The sequence below is a fragment of the Monodelphis domestica genome, chromosome 2 (genome assembly GCF_027887165.1).
Source record: "Monodelphis domestica isolate mMonDom1 chromosome 2, mMonDom1.pri, whole genome shotgun sequence".
In the NCBI taxonomy this organism is placed as follows: domain Eukaryota; kingdom Metazoa; phylum Chordata; class Mammalia; order Didelphimorphia; family Didelphidae; genus Monodelphis; species Monodelphis domestica.
In genome coordinates this window covers 185958789-185985195 of record NC_077228.1, presented here as the reverse complement: position 1 = coordinate 185985195, position 26407 = coordinate 185958789, and the positions used below count along the sequence as shown (strand labels likewise).

The 26407-nt window shown below is 37.7% G+C and overlaps 1 protein-coding gene across 5 annotated transcripts in view; it reads left to right on the top strand.

Moving 5' to 3' along the window:
- The window catches only part of TOM1L1 (target of myb1 like 1 membrane trafficking protein), a 59274-nt gene that overhangs the window by 3512 nt on the left and 29355 nt on the right, over positions 1-26407 (top strand). For all 5 annotated transcript variants that reach the window (XM_016430343.2, XM_016430344.2, XM_056816566.1 and 2 more), the window contains 5 exons: positions 1890-1974; positions 4941-5019; positions 15735-15881; positions 17173-17298; positions 22436-22543. In XM_016430343.2, coding sequence (XP_016285829.1) covers positions 1937-1974; positions 4941-5019; positions 15735-15881; positions 17173-17298; positions 22436-22543 — 498 coding nt within the window. In that variant the 5' untranslated portion in view covers positions 1890-1936. The remainder of the gene's footprint in view (positions 1-1889; positions 1975-4940; positions 5020-15734; positions 15882-17172; positions 17299-22435; positions 22544-26407) is intronic.

The following is a 26407-nucleotide window of genomic DNA, read 5'->3' as shown; positions in this document are numbered from 1 at the left end:
TAGGCAATGCCCGTTTCTGTAGAACCAGAGTATGGGAGGATTTTATTTTCAAGGCAGCCTTGATGAGACCCTTCAAATCTTCTCCATTCTGCCACTGTATAGACTCTGGCCTGCCTTTGCTCTCCTCTTTATCCCACCATGAACAGTGTCAGAAGTTCATATTATCCACCTGGCCACATGCTCAGTGATCCTTTGGGGAAAATTATAGCCCTGGGTTGGCCTTTTATTTTTATTTTTTTCAAAGTTTTTCTCCTGCCATGGGGGAAGCTAGACCTTGTAGATTTAGAGTTATCTAGAATCTTCTTGTCTAAAGTTTCACATGAGAGAATGCAGAGGAGACTGCTTTGCCATTCGAGTCACTCCATTTCTAAGCAAATTAGGAAGCCTTTGGCACACTGGGGATTTCTCAGCCAGCCACTCTGGCCCTTGATGCCAGTCACTGAAACCTGAACAGCGTAACTAATAGGCCAGCTCCTGAGGGTTGCCAGAGAAGGGAACAGAAGCACTTGTACTTTGGTTATAAATGCTGATGGATTTTAGATCAGTGTTCTCCCTCCTCAGTTCTGCCTCTTGGAATAGCCTGCTCCCTTCCAGGCCCAGCTCTGGTGCCACCCGTTTCCTTGAGGAGGCTTTTCCAAATCACTGCATCCTTTCCCTGTCCCTCCCTGAGATGACCTCTGGCTCCCCAAATCACTAGAGAGATAGACAGGTAGATAGAAGGCGTGTGTGTATGTATGTATGTATTTGAGAGAAAACTAGGTGCTTGGGAGAGCAGGTATTGCTGGCACTAGCTGTGAGGTCTTTGAGAAATAAGTAATTCAAGTTCCCAGTGCCTTGATTCTCTAAGGCCATAAGTCACACTAGAGTTGCCTATTTGCATTGCTAATAAGAGAATTTTCTACAATAATGGAAGTACTGGTTCAGGTAGTTTTTTTTTTATTTATGTATCCTTAAATAATTATTAATAATAATAATAATAATAACTATCATTAAAAAGCTCTTTAAGAGGGGCAGCTAGGTAACACAGTGGATACTGTCAGACTTGGAGTCAGGAAGACTTGGATTCAAATTTGGCCACAGACTCTTCCTAGCTGTGTGACCCTGGGCAAGTCTCTTAACCCTGACTGTCTAGTTCTTGCTGTTCTTCTGTCTTAGAATTGAAACTAAGACAGAGGGTAAGGGCTAAAAACCCAAAAGTTCCTTAAGGTTTGCAAGCTCTTCTGACCCATTTGATCCTTACAATAACCCTGTGAGGTAAGCATTCTTATTATACCCATTTTCTGCCAAGGAAACAGACTAAGAGAGGTGAGGTGATTTAGCCAGGGTCATATCACTAGTAAGGGACTGAAGCTGGGTTTGAATTTAAGTCTTTCTGACTCCACGAGCAGTATTCTGTCTGCTATGGCCACTTAGTTGTATTCCTCAGTAAAATGTAGGCATCTTGAAGGCAAGGCCTTTGTATAATATATTTATATTTATCCATATTTGCATTTTTATGAAGACTTCCATTAAACAGCAGAGCAATAATTCTTCAATGGTGGAGCTGCAGGGCAATTACAATTTAAGTGGAACCTTAGTTCCATGTGGTAAATAAAAGTCCCTGCCCTCAAGGTGCTTCCATTTTCCTGGGAGATACCACATTTACAGGAAAAAGTAATTGCAAAATGACTCAAAATTATACCTATTTGTATCCCTAGCAGTTATCACTTTCTTTTATTAAACAGTAAGCATTTAATAAGTCTTTATTGAATGAATGAATCCTATTGCTCACTTTTGATGGTTTCAAGTTAATGAGACTTTCTTGTTAAGATTTCAGACTGTGCTTCGGTGACATAAAAGATTATCTTCAAGTTCTTGCCAAGGGTAAAAATAGTTGCTTTTCTCTGCAGAAAAGGCTACATTTGCAGGCGTTCAAACTGAAGATTGGGGTCAATTCATGCACATCTGTGATATGATTATCACCAGCAAAGACGGGTGAGTGTATACCAGAGGGTTGATCTTGTCTGCTGCAAGAGGGGCATCTAAAAGTTTTAGGACTTGGTGCATTTCTTAGGCAAAGAAATGCCAGCCTTGAAATATTAGAATGGCTACTTCTTTCCAAATGTGGATAATTGGGGAATCCATTACAACATCTCTTGTTCTTTCTACCTTTTTCCTCTTCCTTCTGTTTGGTAAAAGGTCGTAAAAGTTAGCTGCTTGTTGATGTGCCCATCCTCTTGGAAGTCACGCCTGAACTAAAACCAATCATTCTTCGGGGCCTTTTTCATTCCCTACAACTCTTATCTGTTCTATCTACCACTGTTTCCAGTTTATACATGTTATGGAAAACATTAGAGAGAAAGTCACTTGCCCTGGGGTGATAGCTTGTTTCTTAGATTGTTAAGTCTGGTCATTTGGGTCATTTCCAATTTTATGGGCAGGAAATAGTCAAGAAAAGAACTTTTTTGTCCCTTTATCAAGAATGTAGGACAAGCTCACTTTTCTATACATCAGGGAAGAGTCTTTACTATATTTTTGCATGATATATTCCTTTTTTATTTACATAAGCATGTTATGGATGAATTGCTTTGAATTAAACATCCTGAAAAGAACAATCTAGATTTGTTTGAGAAATTGTATAAAACTTTCAGGAACTACAGACCTCCCCCAGAAATCAAATTGGATCTTATTTATGGTGATTCTATGTGATTGTGAATCATGGAATGCCATAGTCTCCAAAGAATCAAAATTCTTGGATCAAAAATCCAAAGAATCAAAACTCCCCAAATCAAACCATATCTTCCATTATCCCAAAACAGTAGAGATATAGAGATATACATAGTGAGTATAAATAGACTGTCATATCATCTCTGACAAAGTGCTTTCAAGAACTGATGTAAAAAAGATTATCATAGAGATGTATAACCTGAACAAGAGATGGGCAGGCTGGTCATGTATTGAGAATAAGGGTTAATGGATCATATGTGCAGCTCATATAACGATCTGGTACCTGAATAATATTAAAAGACCTAGAGGGGCCCCCAGAATATCAAGTGGACCAGTTGTTGGTAATTTGATCATATGTGGACAACCATTACATGGGATAGAAAGGAATGAATGGATCATAATCTATACCATATTATAATTCTAATCAAGCTCAAATAGAAACAGAATATATAAGGATACCTGTAAGCTCATATTGACTTGGAAAATCATATGTTAATATCTAAATTTTATTGTATTTTTTTTGTTAAATATTTCCCTATTACATTTTAATCAGGTTCATCAGCACTTCGGAGTGTGGTGGACCTTGCTGCACATGGACCACATTTGGCATCTCTGATCTATATTGATGCAGAGAGAAGTCTCTGAGATCACCAGTCCATTGAAGTTACCCTGGGGAGTCTTACTGATCAGAACTAAGAGGAAAAACTAGTCTGGATTATAGATTATATAGATTATGTTGAGGAATAGAGTCTGATTGCTTTGTGGTTCATTGTTCAGATAATTAGCTGTCAGATGGGAGTCTTGTCTATTATGCTTTAATACAAAAAAATGTGTAGCTGATATTCATTTATTAAATGCATATGGAAAATACTAAGGCACTTGAAAATGGTTTACTCAAATTAGCTAGGTAGTACAGGGGATAGAGCACCAGGACTGGAGTTGGGAAGACCTGGATTCAGATTTGACCTCAGGCACTTCCTAGTTGTAGAACCTGGACAAATCACTTAATCCGGATTGTCTAACCCATACCATTCTTCTGTCTCAGAATAGATACTAAGATAGAAGGTAAAGATTTAAAAAGAAAGAAAATGGTTTGTTCTTAAGTAGTTTAAATATTTGTCTTGCAATGTTAGAGACATAATTAGTTTCTTTAGTTAAACCTGCCAGGGATGAAACAAACCTCAGAGAAATGTTAACAGGTAACGTAAACTTCAACCCCCCCAAATTCTAATTAGTTCATTTTTGCTACAAAATAGTAGTTCACCTTTTCAATATCAAAAAAATGTTGTCAACCCCATATATATATATATATATATATATATACACACATAGTTGTCCTCTAAGTGTTTTTTGATTGAGAAACTACCTGATGAAAAAAATACACTTTCAGTTCTGAAATGCTTTTTGCTTGTATTTTATTCATCCCAATAGCTTCTACATTTGAAAAATAGTAATGCTTAATTGTGGAGCGGTTTTATGTATACAGCTTACAGAAGACATTTGTTTATCATACTGCATTAATGCTATACATTTTGTTCATGTTAAATATTAAAGACAGTTATGGTATAATGGAGAGAGAGTTGATATCGGAGCCAGGAAAACCTAGGTTCAAGTCTCAACTTGTATACATACTGCTGTGTAACACATAGGTAGATCATTAAATATTTCAATGACCCCAGACAATTATCTCAGTCAAAGGGGATGATTTGCATTTGGCAGAGGACATTTTTCTTAAGGGAGTTTTCTATATTCATGAAGTTCCCAGATAGGTTAAAAATAAAAGACTAAAATGCCAATGTTTGGTGCTATATAAAGATTTGCAATAAATCCTTGAGGATTGGGAACCATTTCATTGCTTAAAATGATAATCATTAAGCTAAACAAAGTCATTGCTGTTCTATGGTGCCTGTTAGAGTAGGTGATCGAGAGTCAGCCATTGGTGGTGGAAATGTTGAACTATCCTCAATGTTTTTTTTTTTAAGAAATTTCATTATAAACTACATAATATGGTGTAGTAAAAACCAATTTGGACTTAGTAGTCCATAGATCTGGACTTTTGTCAGCCTCAAATTTAGTGGTATAATTTCACCTCTGGTATTCCCATGGTTCTGTAGTTTTCATTAAGTGGCATAGGAAATTGACACATGGTCCTACTTGGGGTTCTCTATCTCTGATCACTTTTAGAAATCAAGTAAATGGACTCAGTTGATCACTGTACTTCTCTGTTGTCACAGGTCAAAAGAAGCAGTAAGAGCTTTCAAGAAAAGGATTTCTAAAAATTGTAATCATAAGGAGATCCAGCTTACCTTATCAGTGAGTATTTAACATGATCATCATTAAGATTCCTAAGATCTTTAAGCTGAGTTCTGAAGGATTTCTTAAAAAAATTCAGCAGGAATATATGTTTTTGTAGGTATATTTTGCATATATACACACATACATAATATACACATGTATATGTGTGTATTTGTATCTCTATGGAGATCTGTATCTCTGTGTATCTGTCAACCTCTTTGCCTGCCTATCTACCTGTCTAGCTAACATCTATTTTTCTGTCAGACAGCCTGTCTCTTTATTGAGTCTGTTATCTGTCTATCCAATTTATCATCTACTTTTTAAAATCTATCTACTCACCTATCTGTCTGCCCATCTATCTGTATAATTTATTTGTCTGTCAATCTACCTATCTCTCTTTGTCTCTCTACCTACCTATCTCTGTCTCTCTATCCATTCAACTATATCTATCCATCCAGCCATCCTTCTATCCATCTATCCATCTCTGTCTTCCATCTCTCTGTAGAATTTATTTGTCTATCAATCTACCTGTTTCTCTATCTACCTATCTCTCTGTCTCTATCCATCCATCCATCCATCCATCCATCCATCCATCCATCCATCTATATCTCTCAATATCTATCTGTCTGTCTATCTATCTATCTGTGTATCTATTTACTTGCCAATCTGCCCATCTACCTAATTTATTTATCTGTTATTCCATCTGTCTATCTGTCCATCTGTCTACCTATCTGTCTATCCTATTATTTCATAGCATATGTAACTCCCAATGAGGAAATTAGCACTGCTCTGTATTTTATAGTCATAAATAATTTTCTAGGGCAAAGAGAAGTTAAGTGACTTGTCCAGGATCATGTAGCCAATCTGTTCCAAGGCAGAATTTGACCAGCAGATGCTTCTGGCCATGTGAGAGGCACAAATGTATAATGATGTGTGATGTAGTACCAGAGAGCCGGCTTCAGAGGTAGGAAGCTCTTAGGATCAAATTTTGCCTTTGACACCCAATAGCAACATTGTGACTTTGGACAAGTCATTTAACTTTATAGCATACCAGGTAATACTCCTAAGATTAACTTAGAGAGCAGTTGCCAGTCTGTATTGGTAGGGGGGGTTTCCTCACTGGAAGTTGTGATGTGCTTTTTGTGTATGTTGAATGTATGTGCATGCAAATAGATATGTATGCCTATGTGTACATGCATGTGTGTCTACATATATGCAGAGGTATATGAATATATAAATTTTGTGTATATGCATACCTATATGTGTTTATTATTATTATTTAAAGGAAGGTAATGCTTAAATTGATAAAAAAAAAGTTCTATAATTAAGAGGAGCTGAGTGAGGTTAGCAGTTGAGGAAATTGTACTTGTCCTGCTTAATTTCATGAAGGAATAGCTTCAGTTTGATATGAATTTTGGTTGCAGAAGGATTCTGAGAATAAGGAATAAGTGATTTTAGACCTGCTTCAAGGGCTTTGACCCACTCAAGCCATTTGTGTAAATGTTGTTTATCTGAAAACAGCCCTTCTCCTCTCCCTCCCCCAATACTTTATACACACACTCTCTAACCTTTAAAAAAATACTATTACTTTTATCCAGTGACATATGAAGGAGCTTTATAATTTATATTATAATTAATAAATAATTTATTTATGATTTATTTAGTTTAATTATATTTCAGAGTCCTGTAATATTTATTAATAGTTTGTTGTGTTTGTTGCAAGAAGCTCTGCTGTTTGGGTTGTTTCTAGCAATACTCAGCTTAGAATTAAGGGTTTTTTTCCTGTGATGTTTGTATCATTTTCTTTACTGTTTTTGGCTTATCCATGATCTGGGTGTGAAAGCTTATTTGACTTGTCCCCCTTTTTTCCCTCCCATCTTTTTTCCAAATGACCTTCAGTAACCTTTGGTGAGTTGTCTTTTTACTCGACTGCTTGCAAACTCTGCCTTCCTTCCACCTGAATACAAACTGTATTGCTTTCCCTCTTCCCTGCACGCCTTTCTCTGTTTATTCTAGTGCCACATCAGTTATGCATGGTTACAGTACTAATCAGGCAGCATTTTGCCTCACCTCTGAGCTCTGGAAGTGTTTATCAAGTGAGCTGTTGGGTAGATACTGGAATGTCTCAGGTTTCCAATTTCCGTCATTAAGAACCATTTACTGTGTCTCTGTTACATGGACAGCAACCAGATAGCAATACAAGGAGAGCACTAAATAGCCCTAATGAATCAATGAAATGACTCTCCAAGTTGAATTGCAGAGACATCTTATATCTGTTCTACTCCATCATCCTCTTTTCTCAAGCTTTCTTTTTTCTTATATTCCCTTTCCAGTAGGGTTATGACCACTGGTCATCCCAGGCATTTTAATCCTGGTTCCTCCTTGTCTCTCTAAGCCTTAACAATAGCTCATCTGTTCTACTTAGAAAAAACTACATATTCTTAGCCCTGTGATGTCCAAAAGAAAATTTGGCAACAGTAGATATGGAATGAGAGTGAAGCAGAGAATCACTAAATTTTAATTCTAGAAGAGGAAATTAGATAGATTATCAAGTCTGTCCCACTCATCAAAACAAGCAAACAAACAAAAAAACCTAAGGTTAGGCTCAGTGGATAGAGAGTCAGGTCTGGAGCTGCAAGGTCTTAGGTTCAAATCTGGTCTCAGATACTTTCTAGCTGGACAAATCACTTAATCCCTTGTGTTAACCTTTACCATTCTTCTACCCCAGACAAATATTTAGTATTGATTTTAAAATGGAAGGTAAATCAAGGAAGAAAAGCATGGAGAAGAGAAAGGAAAGAAAAGGAATTGAGGCCCAAAGTTCTAAATTAGCTTACCCAAATTCATGCAGTTAGTGTGGCATAGCCAGGATCTTTTGACTCTCAGCCCACTGTTGGCATTTTCCCCTCTAATCAATGGAGCAGTAGGTGTAACTCCAGACTGATTACTGCCTTAAAAGTGTGTGCTCAAGAAACTACTTTATAACTACAGTATTTGCCTAAGCCAAACATAATTTTGAAAGAAATAGTACTTGTAAAAAGATTATATACATTTTTTCAAGGTTCCTGTGTTGTCTGTTAATTTGGATTAGTTTTTTTTTTTCTGTTTGAATGGGTGAGTAGGAGTTGGTTTGTGCTGGGATCTCCCTGCTGTTAATTAGCATTACAGTGGTGTTTTGTTTAGACAATGATTTGCCAGGAAGCATCCTTACCAGGTGCCAAAAAGTTGAGCTGGGGATTAGTTTTTCTTAAAATAATTAATAGTGATAATGTCAGGAGGTATTATTGAATACTGTTATAACCAGTTCTTTGTAGAGGAAAACAGATGCTTTCCATCATCAAGTATTTGGTACCTATTATGTGCTCATAATACTAGGATATTCCACATGGTCTTTGATCTCTAGGAAGTTATAGGCAAGTTCAAAAGATAAAAATAATACATATGAAAAAGTACATAGTGATTTAGGAGTTCCATTCCACCAACACAAATTATAGTCCATTGTTGCCTACCTATCATGTGTAATTCTTGTGCATGGTCTCCCCAAAGTTACCTTGCAGGAAAGTATATTAAGTATTAAATTGTGAAATGTATGCTAAATGCTGGTAGAAGTCAGAGAAAATCAATGAGACTGGAGTAGAAAGGATACCACTTCTATGTACATCACCAAAATAGTGTCCAAATGTATAAAAATGAAGAGACATATTTTTATTTTTTTATTGTTAAAAATGGGTTAAATTGCAGCAATTTGTTTTTGTTTTTTAATTCTGGGAAGTCAGTCTGAAAAGTTCCAAATGTTGGAAACGTTCCACTATGAAGATGGGCAACTTCTCTACAACTTGGGAGTTTTTAGAATTAATTCTTGTCCCAATTCCGGGGGCAATAGATGATGGAGTCAGGACTTCAAGCCTGGTCTGACTCCAAGACTTTTTTCCTGGTTACTATGTTGAGCTATTTCTTTAGCTGCATTTAGATAAATTGTGTGGGAGGGGAGTAAGAGGAAGAAAAGAATAATAGAAAAGAAGAAACACCATTGATTCCTATCTCCTTCATGCATAGACATATTCTTTGGCAGCTGACTTCATCATCTTCTCTTTTATCTAGATGCAATTTGGGACTCAAAGGAGTTTTAGACAGTCATTTAATGCCTTGTCTTTGCCTCATGGAGCATAGAGGGTTAATTTTGAGTCTCTTGTGAACTTTAGTTAGCAAATAGCTTCAGATTAAATTGAACTACAAAAAAAAAGAGAATCCTTAGTTCTACTCATAATAATGATAGTATGAAATCAGACTCCATCAGCACTTTCCTAATTGTCCCAGGAAATGAGGTAATTAGTAACTAGAATTCAGTCAACTTATTCTTTCTCAAATGTGTTATTCTGTCCCAAATGTTTAGAAGAAATGATTAAACTCTTAGGAGTGGCATAGAACCTATTTTTCCATTATATCTTTTTCATTCGATAGTCATCTGTTCATCTAGCCATGTTCTTTCTATCCCTACTTAGAAGTACAGTGGAATCACCCTACTTAAAAAAAACAAATTCTAAATGGTTTCCCCCTTTTTTCTTCTGGCTGCATCTTTATAGTTGCTGTTGTATTCTTGATATTTCTTACTGTAGCAGCCAAGCCCCAAATCGGTGATTAAATTCTGCCTTAGTAATAAAGCCTCCATCTTCATAGTCTGTTTCTTTTCTATTTTTTCCTTCTTCTTTCTTCTTCCCATGGTCTGTTCAGCACTACTGACTGCTGTTTTCTGCTGATTTCCTCCTCTCTTTTTTTCCATATTTTTCTGACTGTCCTCTTGTTTCTCCATCTCTTGTGATGGCTTGTGCCTTCTAAATGTAAGAGTTTGGGGTGTATGGAGTCTTCAGGGAGGACTAGCACCACTGGTGTGAGGGCTTGTCAAACCCTTTTCAGGGCTGCTTCTCCCCTTTGGTGTTTACCTTTCATCCAACTCTCCCCTGTGACTCTGAGAAGCTGTAACATGTAGTGTAGCTTCGCTCCAGTAAAATTGCCTCTGCAGGTGTGCTAAATGACATTGTGGTACATACAGCCTTCAAACCCATTGGTGAAGTAGGGGAAGACTGAAGAAGACTTCTCCTGGGGGAATGGGTAGATGAGAACAATTTGTTTCAATGTCCATAAAGATGGCTGAAGCAGGTATTAGGGAGTGCTTAGACCTTGGTCAGACATTGAAGATGCCACAGTCATCCTCTGCATCCCAGAACATCACCAGACATCCTTTTATCTTGTCACTGGACTTTAGTGACTCAAGAGAATGAGACTGACACTTTGCCTTATGGAAAATCCAACTGGGATGCAAGTCAAGACATCACCTTGGGATGTTATTATTCCTCTTGGAAAATGAAGAATAAGGGACAGCTAGGTAGCACAATGGATAGAGAGCCAGACTTGGAGTGAGGACAACCTGGTTCAAATCTGGCCTTAGACACTTCCTAGCTGTGTGACCCTGGGCAAGTTTCTTAACCCCCATTGCCTAGCCCTTACTGTTCTCCTGTCTTAGAATTGTTACTAAGGCAGACAGGAAGGGTTAAAGAAAAGAAAATGAAGGATGAACAACAAACAAGTGTAGGAATAATGCCAAACTCCTTGAGTAGGTAAAGTTCTACTCTCTCCCATCCCTTCTTCCTTTTTTTTCCCAAAGTGCACCTGCCACTCTTCTTCTAATTATCAGTCCTCATGCTTTCCTCCTTTATTTCCAGTTAATTTACCTTGTCCTGTTAATTCTTTCTTCAAGTCTCCCATTTCTCCCTCCTTTCTACTTCTGCTGCTATCATGATCTGTTTATTACATCACATTATATTTGATCTATTGAAATAGCTTCCTAACTGATAAAATGCTTTTAGTATCTTAATCCTCCAATATATCCTGTTCTCTTCTTACAAACATCTGCTGGGCTGGAGGTGGAAGAGATGGGAAGCTCTAAGCTTTAATAAGTTAAAACTGCACAAAGATTTTCAGAATCCCCTGTAGAGAAGTGAAGGGAAGTCCTTCTTTGAAAATTTCCTCAACTGATGCGTCAGCTACTTGGAACTTCCCGGTAACCTATGTCCCACACCCTCTTAAGATTTTCCAGGCTATGCTCCTTGCTGTGCCATCTAGCCTGCCCTAGATATACCTAACTATACCAGTTATCCTTTCCTAAATCCCAATTTTGGATATCTCCTGCCATCTACATGCATGTTGCAGAACACTGATGGAGAAAGAAATTCAACAAATGAATATTTGTATGCCAATCCCTTTACTCTTTCTTGATTGACTCTCCCACTCTCCTTTAGCATCAGCTCCAAACCTGCTTTTTTTCTTAGGCCATATTTATTATATACCCTTCTCCTCTCTCTTTAACAGAAAACCTTTCCAACTCTGTCCTCTACTTCATGCCCCTTCCCCAACATTCTCTCTGCTTTTGCTTTAATCTTGGACAAAATGGTGACCCTTCTCATAAATACCAGCCTTTCTCCTGCCCTTGATTCCCATTCCTCCTGTCTCCTTTCTAAGTTTACTCCATCGGTTACCTCATGTCCAAAACATTTCAATCTTTTTATCTAGATTTCTACTGCTTACAATTCCTAGGTCTTTCCCATTCTTTTTTTTTTAAACCGTTATCTTCCCTCTTGGAGTCAATACTGTGTATTGGCTTCAAGGCAGAAGAGTGGTAAGGGCTAGGCAATGGGGGTTAAGTGACTTGCCCAGGGTCACACAGCTGGGAAGTGTCTGAGGTCAGATTTGAATCTAGGACTTCCCATCTAGGCATGGCTCTCAATCCACTAAGCTACCCAGCTTTCCCCAATCTTTCCCATTCTTAAGAAGAAAAAAAAAACACTTGTTTTCCTGAAGCTGTTGTCTTAAATACATTGCTTCTCCTTTTCATAGTCAACTACTAGAAAAAAATTTGTCTGTACTTATTGTCTCCATTTTCTCCCTTTCACTTATATTTTAGTCCTTTGCAAGCTGACTTCTAACTTTGTTGTTTGACTAAAATTGTTTTCTCCTAGGGTACCAAAGATCTCTTAGTTGTTTATCCGGTGGCATTTTCTCAACCCTCATCCTTCCTGATCCTTCTATAGTACTGAATAGTATCAACTAATGTCTTCTAGGAGATACAAGGATTTCACTGACATTGCTATATTGTCATCTATTTTGTCTTAACTTTCTGTGTATATATGTATATATGTTCCACACACACACACAACCCCAATAGAATGTGAGCTCCTCAAGGGCAAGGAACTCATTTGCCTTTATCTTAGTATCCCCATCTTGTAGCCCAATACCCAGTACTTAAAGGACACTTCAAAGGGCAATGAGAATACATAAAGTACTGCCTTTTCTTTGTATTTGTAAACAATGCAGTTGCTGAAAGGGGCAGGAAAAAAATTTATGTAAATGTTAAAAATCTACCTGTGAAGAAACATTTCCTCAGATAAAATGTTGAGTGCAGAGTAGTCTGAGAGTCATAAAGGAATCCCACACACCCACACCCACAGACAAATGTAGGAAGAGAACCTGTTTAAAGACAGTAGTGACTGGGGTAGCAACAGCTATAAAATATAGATTCATCAGCTCATTTGCTTATGACTGTTTTTGGAGTTTGAAATTTGTAATTGACAAAGTTGTAAATCAAAAATAACTGGGAACTGCAGAAAGCTTGCTACAGGTTCAGACCTGACAGAAAGATGTATTTCTTGGGTTTTGTGAGTCACTAATCACCAGGAGACTTCCATTTAAGACTTTAGGAGCTCTTCAGAAGATAGCAGGAGAAGAAGCTGTAAAATAAGATGGAAAAAAAGGAGGAAGAAAGTTAAAAAAATTTTTTAAGGAGAAAGCAAGTAAAAATTAAAAAAAAAAACTTGGCACAGGAAAAATCACAAGGACTCAAGTACAGAATAGATGGAGGTCTTCCAGCTGGGACAAATGATTCTTCATCTACTTTGCTGGAAACTTGCTGATTAGAAGAGAGCTATGGTTTTACTGATAGACAAGAGCAGCTTTTGGAAGGTCATTGGAGGAGAGCTAAATCCTGCTGCTATGTACAGAGCTATTGAGCTTGTTGCTCTGGTGTTATCTAAAACCTAAAAGAAAGGAAATCTCTTAGGGATACCTGATTACCATACACTTCTGAGCTCTCTGAAAAGGAAAAACAAAAGAAAAAGCCATTTTTTGCATCTGTCTTACTGGAGGAAGAGCCTTGGAACTTATTCCACAAAGCAGAATCTCCTATGATTTGGGGATTTGAGGAGTTTGGCCATTCTCTGACTTAAGGTTACTGCTTGTCACTATAATAATATAACACTTTTTCAGCAACTCATGTAGGGTGGCCATGAGGTAAAGAATCACTTCTTCATCAGAATCAGAGCAGAAGGATGACTTTTTCCAGTAGAAGAATTATAAGGAGTAGAAAGGAAGCAGTTAGCAGAAAAGTAGTTTTGTGTAGTGTGAATTTCAGTTCCTCAGGAGACCAAGAACATCGGCACCTATAGTATGGTATTGTGAGATGCTCTTGGCACATCTGCCCTTTCTTTCTCTACTCCTTTCCTAAGTGTGTGCTCACTCTTTCCAAAGGATATTCCATATTAAAAAAAGAAATATATATATATATATATATACACACACATACATACACATATTTATAAGAGTATGACTTGGATTTATTGATAGATTCCCATGTATTAATTTTTTTTTTGCTTTTTGCCTTCTAAGTCAATGTTATGCTTGCTTCTGCCTATATGTAAGAATTAAATGTGCTGGAGTGATCAACTTTGTAGAAATGGGAAGCACATCAGTGGAAACTCAGGAGTAACAGCATATCTCTCCACACCAGAGTTACCCCATCTTTAAAGAGTAGTGATTTGAGGGGGCAGCTAGGTGCCCAGATATGGGAGGTCTTGGGTTCAAATGTGACCTCAGATACTTCCTAGCTGTACAACTCCAAACAAGTCTCTTAACCCCTCGTGCCTAGCCCTTACCACTGTTTTACCTTAGAATTAATACATAGTGTTGAGTCTAAGACAAAAGGAAAGGGTTTAAAAAAAATTAGTGATTAATTCTCTCAGAAAATGCCTGACCTACCAACATGAGTAGAAGTTATATGAGCAAGGCAGCCCAGAAGGGGTTCCAGGGCCATGCCTGAGCTACAAATGAATGATTTTATTTTATTTTTTAAATTTTATTTAATTAGATGATTTAGAATAATTTTCCATGGTTACAAGACTCATGATCCTTTCCTTCCCTTCCCATATCTGACATACAATTCCACTGGGTTTAACATATGCCATCGATCAAGACCCATTTCCTTATTATGAATAACAAATGAATGATTTTAGAGTTGCCTGGGGGCACCAACGTGGTACAGGACCGGAGTTCAGGGGACTCCTCTTCCTGATTTTAAATATGGCCTCAGATACTTACTAGCTGTGTGAGTCTCAGCAAGTCATTTCACCCTGTTTGTCTTAGTTTCCTCATCTTTAGAATGAACTGGAGAAGGAAACAGCAAACCAGTCCAGGATCTCTGCCAAGAAAATCCCAAATGGGGCCACAAAGAGTCAGGCACAACTGAACGACAACACTTAGAGGGAAAGTCTTGAACACAGGTCTTTTTGACTCCAGGGCCATCACTCTACTATGCTGTGCTGCCTTTCTTTGGACCTGTCAGTCTCCTGCTGAAATCTTCAGTGCCTTCCTTTTTTTGCGCAATAAATTCCTTGAACCATCAAATATTATGGCTTGGGAGGGACTTCAGAGGCTATTTTGTTCAATATTTCCATTGTATAAATGAAGAAACAACCTCAAAGAGGGTAAAGGACTTGCCAGAAGTTACAGAGCGAGTCACTATCATGAATAGAAATAGAATCCATGACTCCTGACTCCCTGGCTAGTGCTTTTTGGAATATATTGTAGTCTCCCCTTAGTTTGACATTCAAAGCTTTCCAGGATTCATTTGGTCCCTCTTTAGCTCTCTAACCTCATCTCTCTGTAAATCCTATACAAATCTTCTCTGACAGTCACAGAGATGTTCCATAGGAAACCCAGAACATGCCAAACTCATTTTGATCTCCTCAACTTTGCTGATGCCATTTCCTTGCCTAGAATGTACTTGTTCTTGTCTGCTTGTTTAATTTTAACCTTCCCCTCAAGGGCTGCCTTGAATGTACCCTCCTCTGAGAAGCCTTCCTGGACTGCTCATTCCTCTGAATTCCTGTGGTTTTTATTGTTCATGCTGCTAACCTGGTACTTGGCCTATTCTCTACCTTGGCTACTGTATATCATTATTTACCTTTTTTATGTCTATGTCCTGTTTATTTAACTAGATCCTAAGACACGTGAGGACAGGTACTGTACTGTGGTTTGGACTCATGGACTTTCTCAGCACCTGTCATAATTCCCTTGTACAGGGGGCAGCTGGATAGCTCAGTGGATTGAGAGTCAGACCTAGAGACGGGAGGTCCTGGGTTCAAATCTGGCCTCAGACACTTTCCAGCTGTGTGACCCTGGGCCAGTCACTTAACCCCCATTGCCTAGTCCTTACTGCTCTTCTGCCTTGGAGCCAATATACAGTATTGACTCCAAGATGGAAGGTGAGGGTTAAAAAAAAAATAATCCCCTTGTACAGAATAAAGCACTCAGGCAGCTATTGGCTGTGCCCATGATGCTTGCAGTGAGTGATTCATCAGTGCCATGGGCAAATGGGTGCGATTTCTCATGTTTTCTCTTTAATATAGCTTCTTGACATGTGTATGCAGAACTGTGGCCCAACTTTCCAGTCCCTGATTGTGAAGAGGGACTTCATTAAAGACCTAGTTAAGCTGCTGAATCCCAGATACAACTTGCCTTTAGACATACAGAATAAGATCTTGAGCTTCATCATGGTAAGTTTGTCCTATGTCTCTGGGGATGGTAACCCGTGAGTTGTTTACAAACCTCCAAAGAAATGGAAATTCCTTGCACAGCTGCAGGTTGGTTTAGTGATCCTTTGGTAGAACGGAGTTGTGAGTCAAACCTTGTCAAAACTTTTATTTCTAAAAAAAAAAACAAAAAAAAACAAAGAAACTTTTATTTATCATATCAAGGAAAAAAAAAGCAAAGTCAATAGCCAAGAATATCTAGATAGCTTTTTCCTTAAGAGTTCAAAATGGTTTTGTCCTGTTTCTTTTTTTCCTTCATGTAACATCCGTGTGAGGTCAGAAGAACTTATAGGTCTGTATCCATTTTTTTTATGGGTAAGCTTAGACCCAGAGAATTTAAGTGAATTTCTTCAAGATCACTGGCTCTGGGGGCAGCTCAGTGGATCGAAAAACTAGGTTCAAGTCTGGTGTCAGACATTTCCTAGCTTGGGCAGGTCACATAACCTTCATCTCCTAAGCCCTTCCTTGAACCATTATAGAGTATTGATTCCAAAATGGAAGGTAGAGGTTTTAAAAAAATAGTTAAATTTTTTAAAAAAACACTTATTCCAAGATCATCATTTTATTTTCTCCTCCATACGCCCCCCCCCTTTTTTTTGGGCTAAATTAATCTCCTCCAAACACTAATTTGCACACATTATTCTCCTACTGAGATATAGTTAGTGGTTCTCCTTCATTCCTCAAGGGAATGATAAAAAGACTAGAACAAAATCAGCAACAATAATAACAATTCATAATAAATAGCTCATGTTTCACTAGCATTTGCTTTAAGGTTAACATTAACTCCTTTGATCCTGATGACAAGCCAGTGAGGTAGGTCCAAAAATGTATAATCCCACTTTACAGAAAAAGAAACTGAGTCACAGAAAGGTCTCATTTCAAGTCTACCGCCTTTTCTGTTCTACCTCATTACCTCTAGATTGTTGATCAGTGATATTCTTTAAGATTCTTTAAGTATATTCTTTAAGATATTTCACTCACTTTGTTTAGCATCAAGAATGTATGTTACCATCCAATATATGTTAGAACAATGCTTGGGCCATCTTAAATGTATGTTACGACATATTGTATACATTGTGTGCCTTTTGCTTGGTAAGTCCAAAGTAAGTATTAGGGTGGAATTGGAGAGATCTCTTGTAGCTGTGGTTTTCCAAATAGGCTCCATATTTCTCTGTTGTCTAACAGGTTTTCTTTCATTTGTCTAAGGTTTGGTTTGGTTTTTTAATTTCTGTGACTCTCCATGTCCTTGACACAGACATGGTCACAGGGTTTCCCTGGAGGTGTGGACGTGAGTGACATCAAAGAAGTCTACCTAGAGCTTCTCAAGAAAGGAGTCCAGTTCCCCTCTTCAGAGAGAGAGATTGAGAAGGAGAGACAAGTGGTAGGTAGCCTGACCACCTCTACCTTCGCTACTTTGTGCTAAGAGAGTGCACCAATGATAAGAGGTCTCTCTTTTTTTTTAAAGATAATCAGAAATGTTGGGTGGAAGCCAGCATACTTAATTTAGCTTGAATGCATGTTCAGGGTAAGAATGTTCTGAGATTTAAACTCTGATCTACAATGGGGGAAGGAAGGGCAAAGAATTCTTGTTTTATGGAAATTGTGTAAAAAGAAGAATTCCTATAGGATTATATTAGCATTTTTGGTACTAGGGAGCATGAGATTAAATTGTGCCTGAGGGGAGGAGTAGAGAAAAATTGTTTTTTGTTTTTAAATCCTTACCTTTAAGGGCTGGGCAATTGAGGTTGAGCAATTTGCCCATTGTTACTTAGCTAGGAAGTGTCTGAGGCCAAATTTGAACCCACGTCCTCCGAATTCCAGGCCTAGTACTCTATCCACTGTGCTACGCACCTGCCTCCAAGAAGTAGAGAAAATTAAGGGAACTATATATAAACACTAGAGTGAGAAACAAGTCATTCTAGCTTAATAATCTGAATCATAGAATTTTTTTTAACCCTTACCTTCCATCTTAGAATGAATACTGTGTGTTGGTTCTAAGGCAGAAGAGTGGAATGGGCTAGGCAATGGGGGTTGAGTGACTTGTCCAGGGGGACACAGTTAGGAAGTGTGTGCAGTCAGATTTGAATCCAGGATCCCCTGTCTCTAGACCTGGCTCTTAATCCACTGAGTCACTCAGGTGCACCCCTCAAACTGCCCTAGAATGTTTTAAAGGAAATGACATTAAATTAGATTTAGGTAACAATAAAAGGATACTAAAAGCCAAAATGACCTCAGACATCATCTAATTCAACCCTTTTGTTTTCTCAGTCAAGTTGATTTCTGAGGAGTGTGTGAGATTTAAAATGGTTGAGGTCTTAAACTGTAATGATTAAAATAGTGGAAGATATAAATTGTGATAAATATAAGAGAGGGTGAGTAAATTTGACCGCAGAAATATGTTTCACTACAGTGTCTTGGGTTTTAAAATCAAATATAAGGTGGTCGCCAGGGAAATATTCCCAATTATTCAAATGCCCAAGTCAATTGGGTTTTATAGAGATTTTAATTAACAATACAATGAGTAATCAAAGAAAGAGAGAGAAAGAAAGGAAAAAGTATGAAGGGCCTCAAGCCAATATGGCCTAGACCTGAGTCTTAAAAGAGAAATCAGTCAGTTTTTTATAACTCACCATAAGATCTATCTAAGTAAGGATTTCTAATGACACCAGGCCAGCAGCATCTCAGCTGCTTTCACCAGCTCCCTCCTCCATCTGAATGTTTCAGAATCAGTCTCCTCAGAATGAGTCTCTCCAATCTGAATGTTTCAGAATGACTTCCCAGCTCTTCCCTGAGCTCTTATTTTTAAGGGCAAAATCTTCTCTGTCACCTCCCCTAAGTCCTTACATCTACCAATCACTGTAGATGTTTCTAAAGGACCGCCCATTTTTGAATTCACAGCTGAGTAGTTTTAATCTCTTTAGTAAGTCAGGAAAAAAATGCTGCTGTGTCGACAGATTTCATTAGAAAAAAACTCTGAATAAGTTATCACCCTTTTAGGTTTAAGTAGTTTACAAGTTGCCCCATTTTTATAGGTACTTAGTATCCCATTGTATCAATTCTAAAACAGTCATGACTCAAAGAACTTCCTGTCCCTTCCATAAGCATGGATCAAAGTACTTTTCATTGTTCTCAAGGAGCTCTCTGTCCTAAAGTACTCCTAAGTAGGGTGGAGTAGGGATATTCCCAAGGCAAGGAGCCCCCACATTCAAGTAGAGTTCTCACCATCTGCTAGGGAATTTTTTTAAGTAGAAGATTCCCCAATGGGGGAAACCCCTAACATTCATAAGTCTGAGAAATTTTGAGGTTTACAAGTGTAAGGGTCAGAATATAAGGGGTAAAAATAAAATTTATGGTCTAAATTCATAAGAGTGTGGTCACCAGGAATTATTACTCAATTCCAAATGACTTTTTAAGGTAGTTTATTTTAAAAAAGGAGAGAGTGAAAGTAAGAAATCAGAGAAAGTAGATATTTACTCCAGACAAGGCTTCAGAAGTCCCAGCAAAAGGGTCCCACAGGTAAATTTAAACAAGGGTTTTAGCCAGGAGGCCTTCAAGACAAAGGGCTTCCAAGACAAAGGAGACTAATACCTCCAGAACAAGTTGGGGAAAGGAGTCCTTCTTTCTCACTCACCCACGTGGTAGTTCTAAGAGAAAATAGAATAAAAAGCAGTCCAAGGCCCTCAGCTAGAGCTCCTCCAGGGTCAAGTTTGAAGGTGAAAGACCTGGTTACAGGAAGTTCTTGCCACTTTTAAAGACCCTTCCTTTGGTAACTTCCTATGCCTTCCTTCCACTTTTACCTGAACCAATTATAGATATAGTTTTGCTTAGGATTGCCCAGGGGGCAGTCAGTTGGTTCTGATTTGTCACCCAATTTCATACACATGGGTCACAGACCTCACACTTAAGGAGAAGTGGGATGTATATGCTTTTGGTTATTAAATCTAAAAATGGGCAGGGGAGAGTTAATCCCATCTTCATAGAGGGGAAGTGTTGGGTCCAGGATCAGAAACAGTAAAAATTTCATAAGAGAAATAAAGAATATAAAATTCCTTTAGTATATGAATTAATTGTTGGATTCATACACATTAGTCTTTTCAAATTAATAATAATATTTTCAATATAATAATATATAATATCAATAAATTAATATAATTGGTGTAATATAATTAATAAATAAAAATAATACATAATAATGAAATAATAATAATTTTCAAGTTAATAACTAGCCATTTTTTAGCACATTAATGTTTACAAAGTGCTTTCTATATGTTATCTCATTTGGTCCTCACAACAACCTTCTCAGGTATTATTATTGTCCACTTTACAAATGAAGAAACTGAGTCTGAGAGAGGTTAAGTGGTTGACCAGGATCAAAAGATTCATAATAAGTGTCTGAAACAGATTTGAAACTTAGGTCTTCTTGACTCCAAATCAGGTTTTACTACCTAGCTCCTGTTAATGAGAATTAAATTGATGAGATATTTGTTTTTGCTAAATAGTAGTAGTAACGATCCTTTTATATAGATATAGATATAGATAGTAAGTGTCAGGTTGAAATGGAGACAAAGAGTAAGTATCCTCATCACTTGGTGACAAGAGCTTCTATTGATGAAAGACGAGAAAATCCTTCTTTTCAAGATGTTCACAAATGCTGGGTAGCAGCCAGCATTAGCCCTATATGCTAAATGCTTTTTACAGTGACTTTCTCATTTGATCCTCACAACTACTCTATGAGGTTGGTACTGTTATTAATTCAGTTTTACAGAAAGAAGCTGAAGCAAACAGAGGTTAAGTGGCACAGTTTTAGTAAGTGTCTGAGATTGGATTTGAATTCAGGTCTTAATTCTAGAACCAGTGCTCTATCCTCGGTGCCACTTGGCTGCCACTATAATAATGAAAAGGACGCTTCATTCTCTAGAATAATTAATTTTAGAAGACTAGAGGACACTAGAATTATTCAGACATTTGACTTATTTGTCTAAAAGCTGAAATAACTAGGTTTTATCATTTTGTTTGGATGGATGTATTTGAGTATATAAAAAAACATTCCTTTTTTGCTTAATTTAATTTTAATAGTGTCTCAAGTTTAAAATTCAACAAAGGTTAGACCGAAGCATGTTCTCTCCCAGCAAGATAATAGTTTATTAGCAGTATGCAAACATGGTAATAAAATAGGTCAATGACTGCTTCAAATTAAGCCAAGGACTTCAATTTGGAAAGGTAGCCCTTTTTAAATAAGGGTAGAACAAAGAACAGAACAGGGTAGGTGAGGAAAGAATACAATTGGTTAGAGGGTTAGCAGCTTCATGGGGGTGAGGACAACATGATTGAAAATTGGGAATGGGGGCGGGGGGGGGGGGGCAGCCAGGTAACTGAGTGGACTGAAAGCCAGGCCCAGGGATGGGAGGTCCTGGCTTCAAATCTGGATCCAGGATTTTCCAAGCTGTGTGACTCTGGGCAAGTCATTTAACCCCCATTAACCTGACCCTTACCACTCTTCTGCCTTAGATCCAATGCATCATATTGATTCTAAGATGGAAGGTTAGGGTTTAAAAGGAAAAAAAAAATTTGGAATGAAGGACTAGCAACAACTCCTTCCTTCCTTCCTGTGACTAAGAAAAGTCCATTGTTTGAGTCTGCCTGCAAGGTTTGATAGAGGTAGTGGAGCAGACTTCGGATAGCAAACTAAATAGTGTAAGGGAGATATAAAGATACTAGACAAGACCCCCTGGTATCCATCCACATCCTTTAATAATTGTTTCCTTGAGGCAAGAATAGAAGAGTGATAAACAAGAGAAGGATTTCTAAACTTAACTCATTATAGGCCAGCTGAATTTCTAATTATTCAGAGACAAAGAACTATGTCTTGGGGGCAGCTAGGAAGCTCAGTGTTTTGAGGGCCAGATCTGAAGACAGGAGGTCCTGGATTCAAATCTAGCCCCAGACATTTCCTAACTATATGACTCTGGGCAAGTTGCTTGACCCTCATTGCCTAGCCCTTACCACCCTTCTGCCTTGGAACCAATATACAGTATTTATTCTAAGACAGAAGGTAAAGGTTTAAAAACAAACATCGGCCAGTTGTAAATAGGAGCAATTAAAAAATGATATGGGATTAATTTATTTTCTTAGTTTTAATAATTTTACCTTTTATTTATTTTTTCCCAAAATCTACAAAACAAAACAATCGTTTCTATATATAAAGAAAAAAAACTGATTGTACACAAATGAAATCAGAGATCTCTTTTATGTTTAGCTTACTTTTCTTCAGATCTACTTCATAAGTCCCATCCAATTAATTTATTTCAATAAATAGCCTTTATATAATAATTTTGAACTAATCATGTCATCCCTTACCCCCATGATCCATGAGGGGAAGGGTGCCCCAAGGGTTGGGATCTTCTAAGTGGCTCAAGTGAGTAAGTACAATAGTTATGGCTGTAGCTAGGTGGGAAAACTGAGATCCAATGGTTTGGGTGATTTCAAAAGAGCAAAATCTATGGATTGTGTTTTAATAGGCCTTGTCTCCGAGCATCACTAATCCACCACCATTTGTTCCGTCTGCATCAATACATTCGACTGCAACTGCTCCTAAGCCCCCAACTATTTTACTGGTCGCCGAACAGGTAAAGTTAGTTTCTTTCTCTTTCTAGATCTATGTTTAATTAGAGGATAGGCATAGGGAGGGACTTATGAGTTGACTGGTAGAGGGAATTCCCTAGTGAGAAAACTCTACCAATGAAGTTGACATCTATTCTACAATTTAGGACTGGAGGGAATTGCTTAGATCACTGAAAGGTTGAGTGACTTTTCCAAGATCTCATGTGTGTTAGAAGTGAGATTTAAATTCAGTGCTTCCTGGCTTTAATGACAGTTCCCTCTGGCATGTTGCCTCTCATTTTTAAAAAAGTCTTAAGTTATTTAAGTAAACTTTAAAATTTTTTATGCATTTTGCTTTTATATCAGTCCCCTTTTTTCCCCATTTCCTTAAACATTTATTAAAAGTCTGCTATGTGCAAGGCACCTGGGCACTTTCTGGATATGATTCTCACATCATGCAACATTGACCATCTTCTCCATGCCCATTGCTAAACACACATATACTCCTCCAAAAAAAACCTTTACCTTGTCACAATAACAAACTGTTAAGTAAAACCATGAAGTCCAATGACCACAATTTATAGTATATGCAACATTCTTCAAACATCATCCCCCACCTTTCCAGCATTTCCTTATCCAATCTCTGGCACCAAAATCAGTCGTTTATCAATTGTTTAATTATATTGTTTTCATTAATTGTTTAATTATAAAACATTTGACTTCATTTGCTTTTTCTTTACATTTGTGTTATTAGACAAGTCATATTATTCTAGAGCCTTGGGACAAGAGATAGATTTTGAATTATCTAGTCATTTTTTTTTTAATCATCTAGTCATTATCTAGTTATCTAGCCTTCAAACCATTTTAGAGCATTCTCCTCTCTTCCCTTTTAAAAATATATAAACTGTCAAAAAAGAAAGCCCCCCAATTTTTTGTTTTTAGTTGTTTTCAGTAATTTCTTACTGTTCATAATCCCATTTGGGGTTTTCTTGGCAAAGGCTCTGGAGTGGTTTGTCATTTCCTTCTCCAGCTCATTTTACAGATTAGGAAACTGAGGCCAGCAGGGAAAAGTGATTTGACCAGGATCACACAGCTTAGTAAGTGTCTGTGGCCAGACTTGAACTCAGAAAGATGAGTCTTCCTGCCTCCATGCCTGGCACTCTATAGCCTGGCACTCTATCCCTTGGCCCATCTAGCTACCCTGTTTTCTTTCTTAATGGCCTCTAAAGATCTGGAAGAGACTGTATAGAAAATAAATTCCAAAAAGAAAAGTTTTTTTTTTTCCAGAAAGACCAATAGATTTTTCTGAGGAGAGGGAGGCAAAAGGAGAAGGCAGATGAGTGTATGGGAAGATTCCTTTTATTGCAGAGCATCCTGCAGGTCCTGAAGCCCCAGGTCTGTGAACAGCAAGAGAGCCCAGGATAAGCACTGGCTGTGACAGGAATAACGTTTTGGCTTACTCTGGGGTAGAAAGATTAAATTAATATTTGATAACTAAGTATTATATTTTAAAAGTTTTATTAATAACTAAAATAAAAGGAAGTACCTGAACTCAGCCAGGTCACAGGTCAAAAAGAGGATGAGGGAGGAGTTACAGCCACTTATAAAACAATAACGTGATCACACAAACATGGAGGCGCAGGAGAGATTAAAGGAAATTTTGGGAAATACTAAGGAACTTCTGGGGGATGAAGTCCAAAGGTTCAAAATCTCCATTTATACAGGGGCCACCTTCTTTCTAGGTCTCTGGGAGAGATGGGCATGCTATCCATGAGTCATGAATACTGCTTGCTTAATTAACCCAATTAATTATTAACTAGCGTTAGGCCAAGGAAAATGGCAGCCTTTTCTGTTATAAAACATGGCTATTAGAAATCTCAGCTTTTGTTTTCTTTATGAATAGACTTTCTCCTCTGACATCTCCTGCAGTTGCTCATGTATTAGTTCTGTACTAAGTCTTAAACTTCTCCCTCTTCCCAAGTCAAATCCTTCCTCCTCCCTTCTTTTCCCAACTTGTGTTAGCTTGGGAAGAAGGTGACAATTCTAACAATTGTTTCAAGAATTGTATTCCTGATGGCTAACTTTTACATTTTCTAAAGCTAAAATTTAAGTGCTGTCATTATATGAGCCTGTCTCATATTTTCATGGAATGTTAGAGCTAGAAAGGGACCTTAGAGAGTAATTCTGATAGGCATATTACTTCAGATGAATCTCTTGTTTTTTCTGCCTTTCTAGAAATTATCTATTGGGGAATATTATTATGGCATAGTTGTAGAGTAGGAATGGACCTTAGAACTCATTTAATCCTGGGTTTCTTTACCTTTTTGAGGTCATGGACCCTTTGGCAAACTAGTGAAGCTTTCGGATCTCTTCTTAGAATAATGTTTTTAAATGCATGTAACATAATGCATAGGATTATAAAGGAAACCAATTATTTTAAAATACAGCTAAGGGACAGCTAGGTAGCACAGTGGACAGAGTGCTAGGACTTGGGTTCAAATCAGGCATTAGACACTTCCTAGTTGTGTGATCCTGGGCAAGTCACTTAACTCTGACTGCCTAACCCTTGCTGCTCTTCTGTTTTAGAACTGATATTAAGACAGAAGATAAGGGGTTCTAAAAAGAAAAAAAGAAAAGAAAAAGATGTGGTTATAAAAATATTGCTAAAATAAATGTGTCCAGACCCCAGGTTAAGAACCCTTCAGGGGATTCTAAACCAAAAACATCCCATCCAATTTTCACAGAGGAGAAAATTATAGCTCAGAGAGTTGAACTGACTTGCATATGGTCCCATAGGTATCAGTCACGATTTAAACCTAGATCTTCTGATTATAAATCCAGTGGGGTCGTTCTATTTCCATATAACCTCTTTATCGAATGAATGGATGGATGAATGATTGCATGAATGAATGAAATAGTGAAAAGTCTTTTATTAAGCACTTGTTACTATGTGGCAGTCATTGTGCTAATAATCTCTGTTGGATTCAAAGAATGGCAAAAACAGTCCCTGCCCTCAAAAATCTCACAGTCTAATTGGAAAGACAACATGCAAACAATTGTATACATGTTATACATACAGGATAACTTGGCAGCAACCTCATTGGAAAAGCATTAGGATTATGAAGGGATAGGAAAAGGCTTCTTGACCGAAGGTGGGATTCTAGGGGAGACTGGAAGGAGTCCAGGAGGTTAAGATAAGTAAAGGAGAGCACTCCAGACATGAGGGACAGTCAGTGAAAAGATTCAGAGTTGGGAGATGGAGTTTCTTGTTCATGCAATACCTAGAAGGCCAGTGCCTCTGCATTGGTAGAGTTTTTGAATGGGAGCAAAGCTTAAGAAGGCTAGAAGAGAAGAGAAGAGAAGAGAAGAGAAGAGAAGAGAAGAGAAGAGAAGAGAAGAGAAGAGAAGAGAAGAGAAGAGAAGAGAAGAGAAGAGAAGGTTATGAGAGACTTTGAAAGTGAAACAGAATTGTATATGTAATCCTAAAGGGAAGAGGAAGCCATTGGAGTTTATTGAATAGGATCAGACCTCTACTATAGGAAAATTGAATTGATAGATGAGTGGAGGGTGAACTGGAATAGGAAGAGACTTGAATCAGGAAGATCAACTAGCAAACTGTTTCAGTAATCTAGGTATAAGGTAATGAGGGCCTGACCTAGGGTCATGACAGTGCAAAGAGAGAAGGAGGCATATATGAAAGGTATTGCAAATTTAGAATCCTTAAAATTGGCAACACATTGATTATTGGAGATGGGAACATGAGAATGACTCACCTAGGTTGCCAGCATGGGTGAATGGGGAGATCATATTCTCCTCTATACAGTAGTATTCAAGTTAGAAAGAAGGGAATGTTTTGGAGGAAAGAGAAGTTGTTTACTTTTAGATATTTT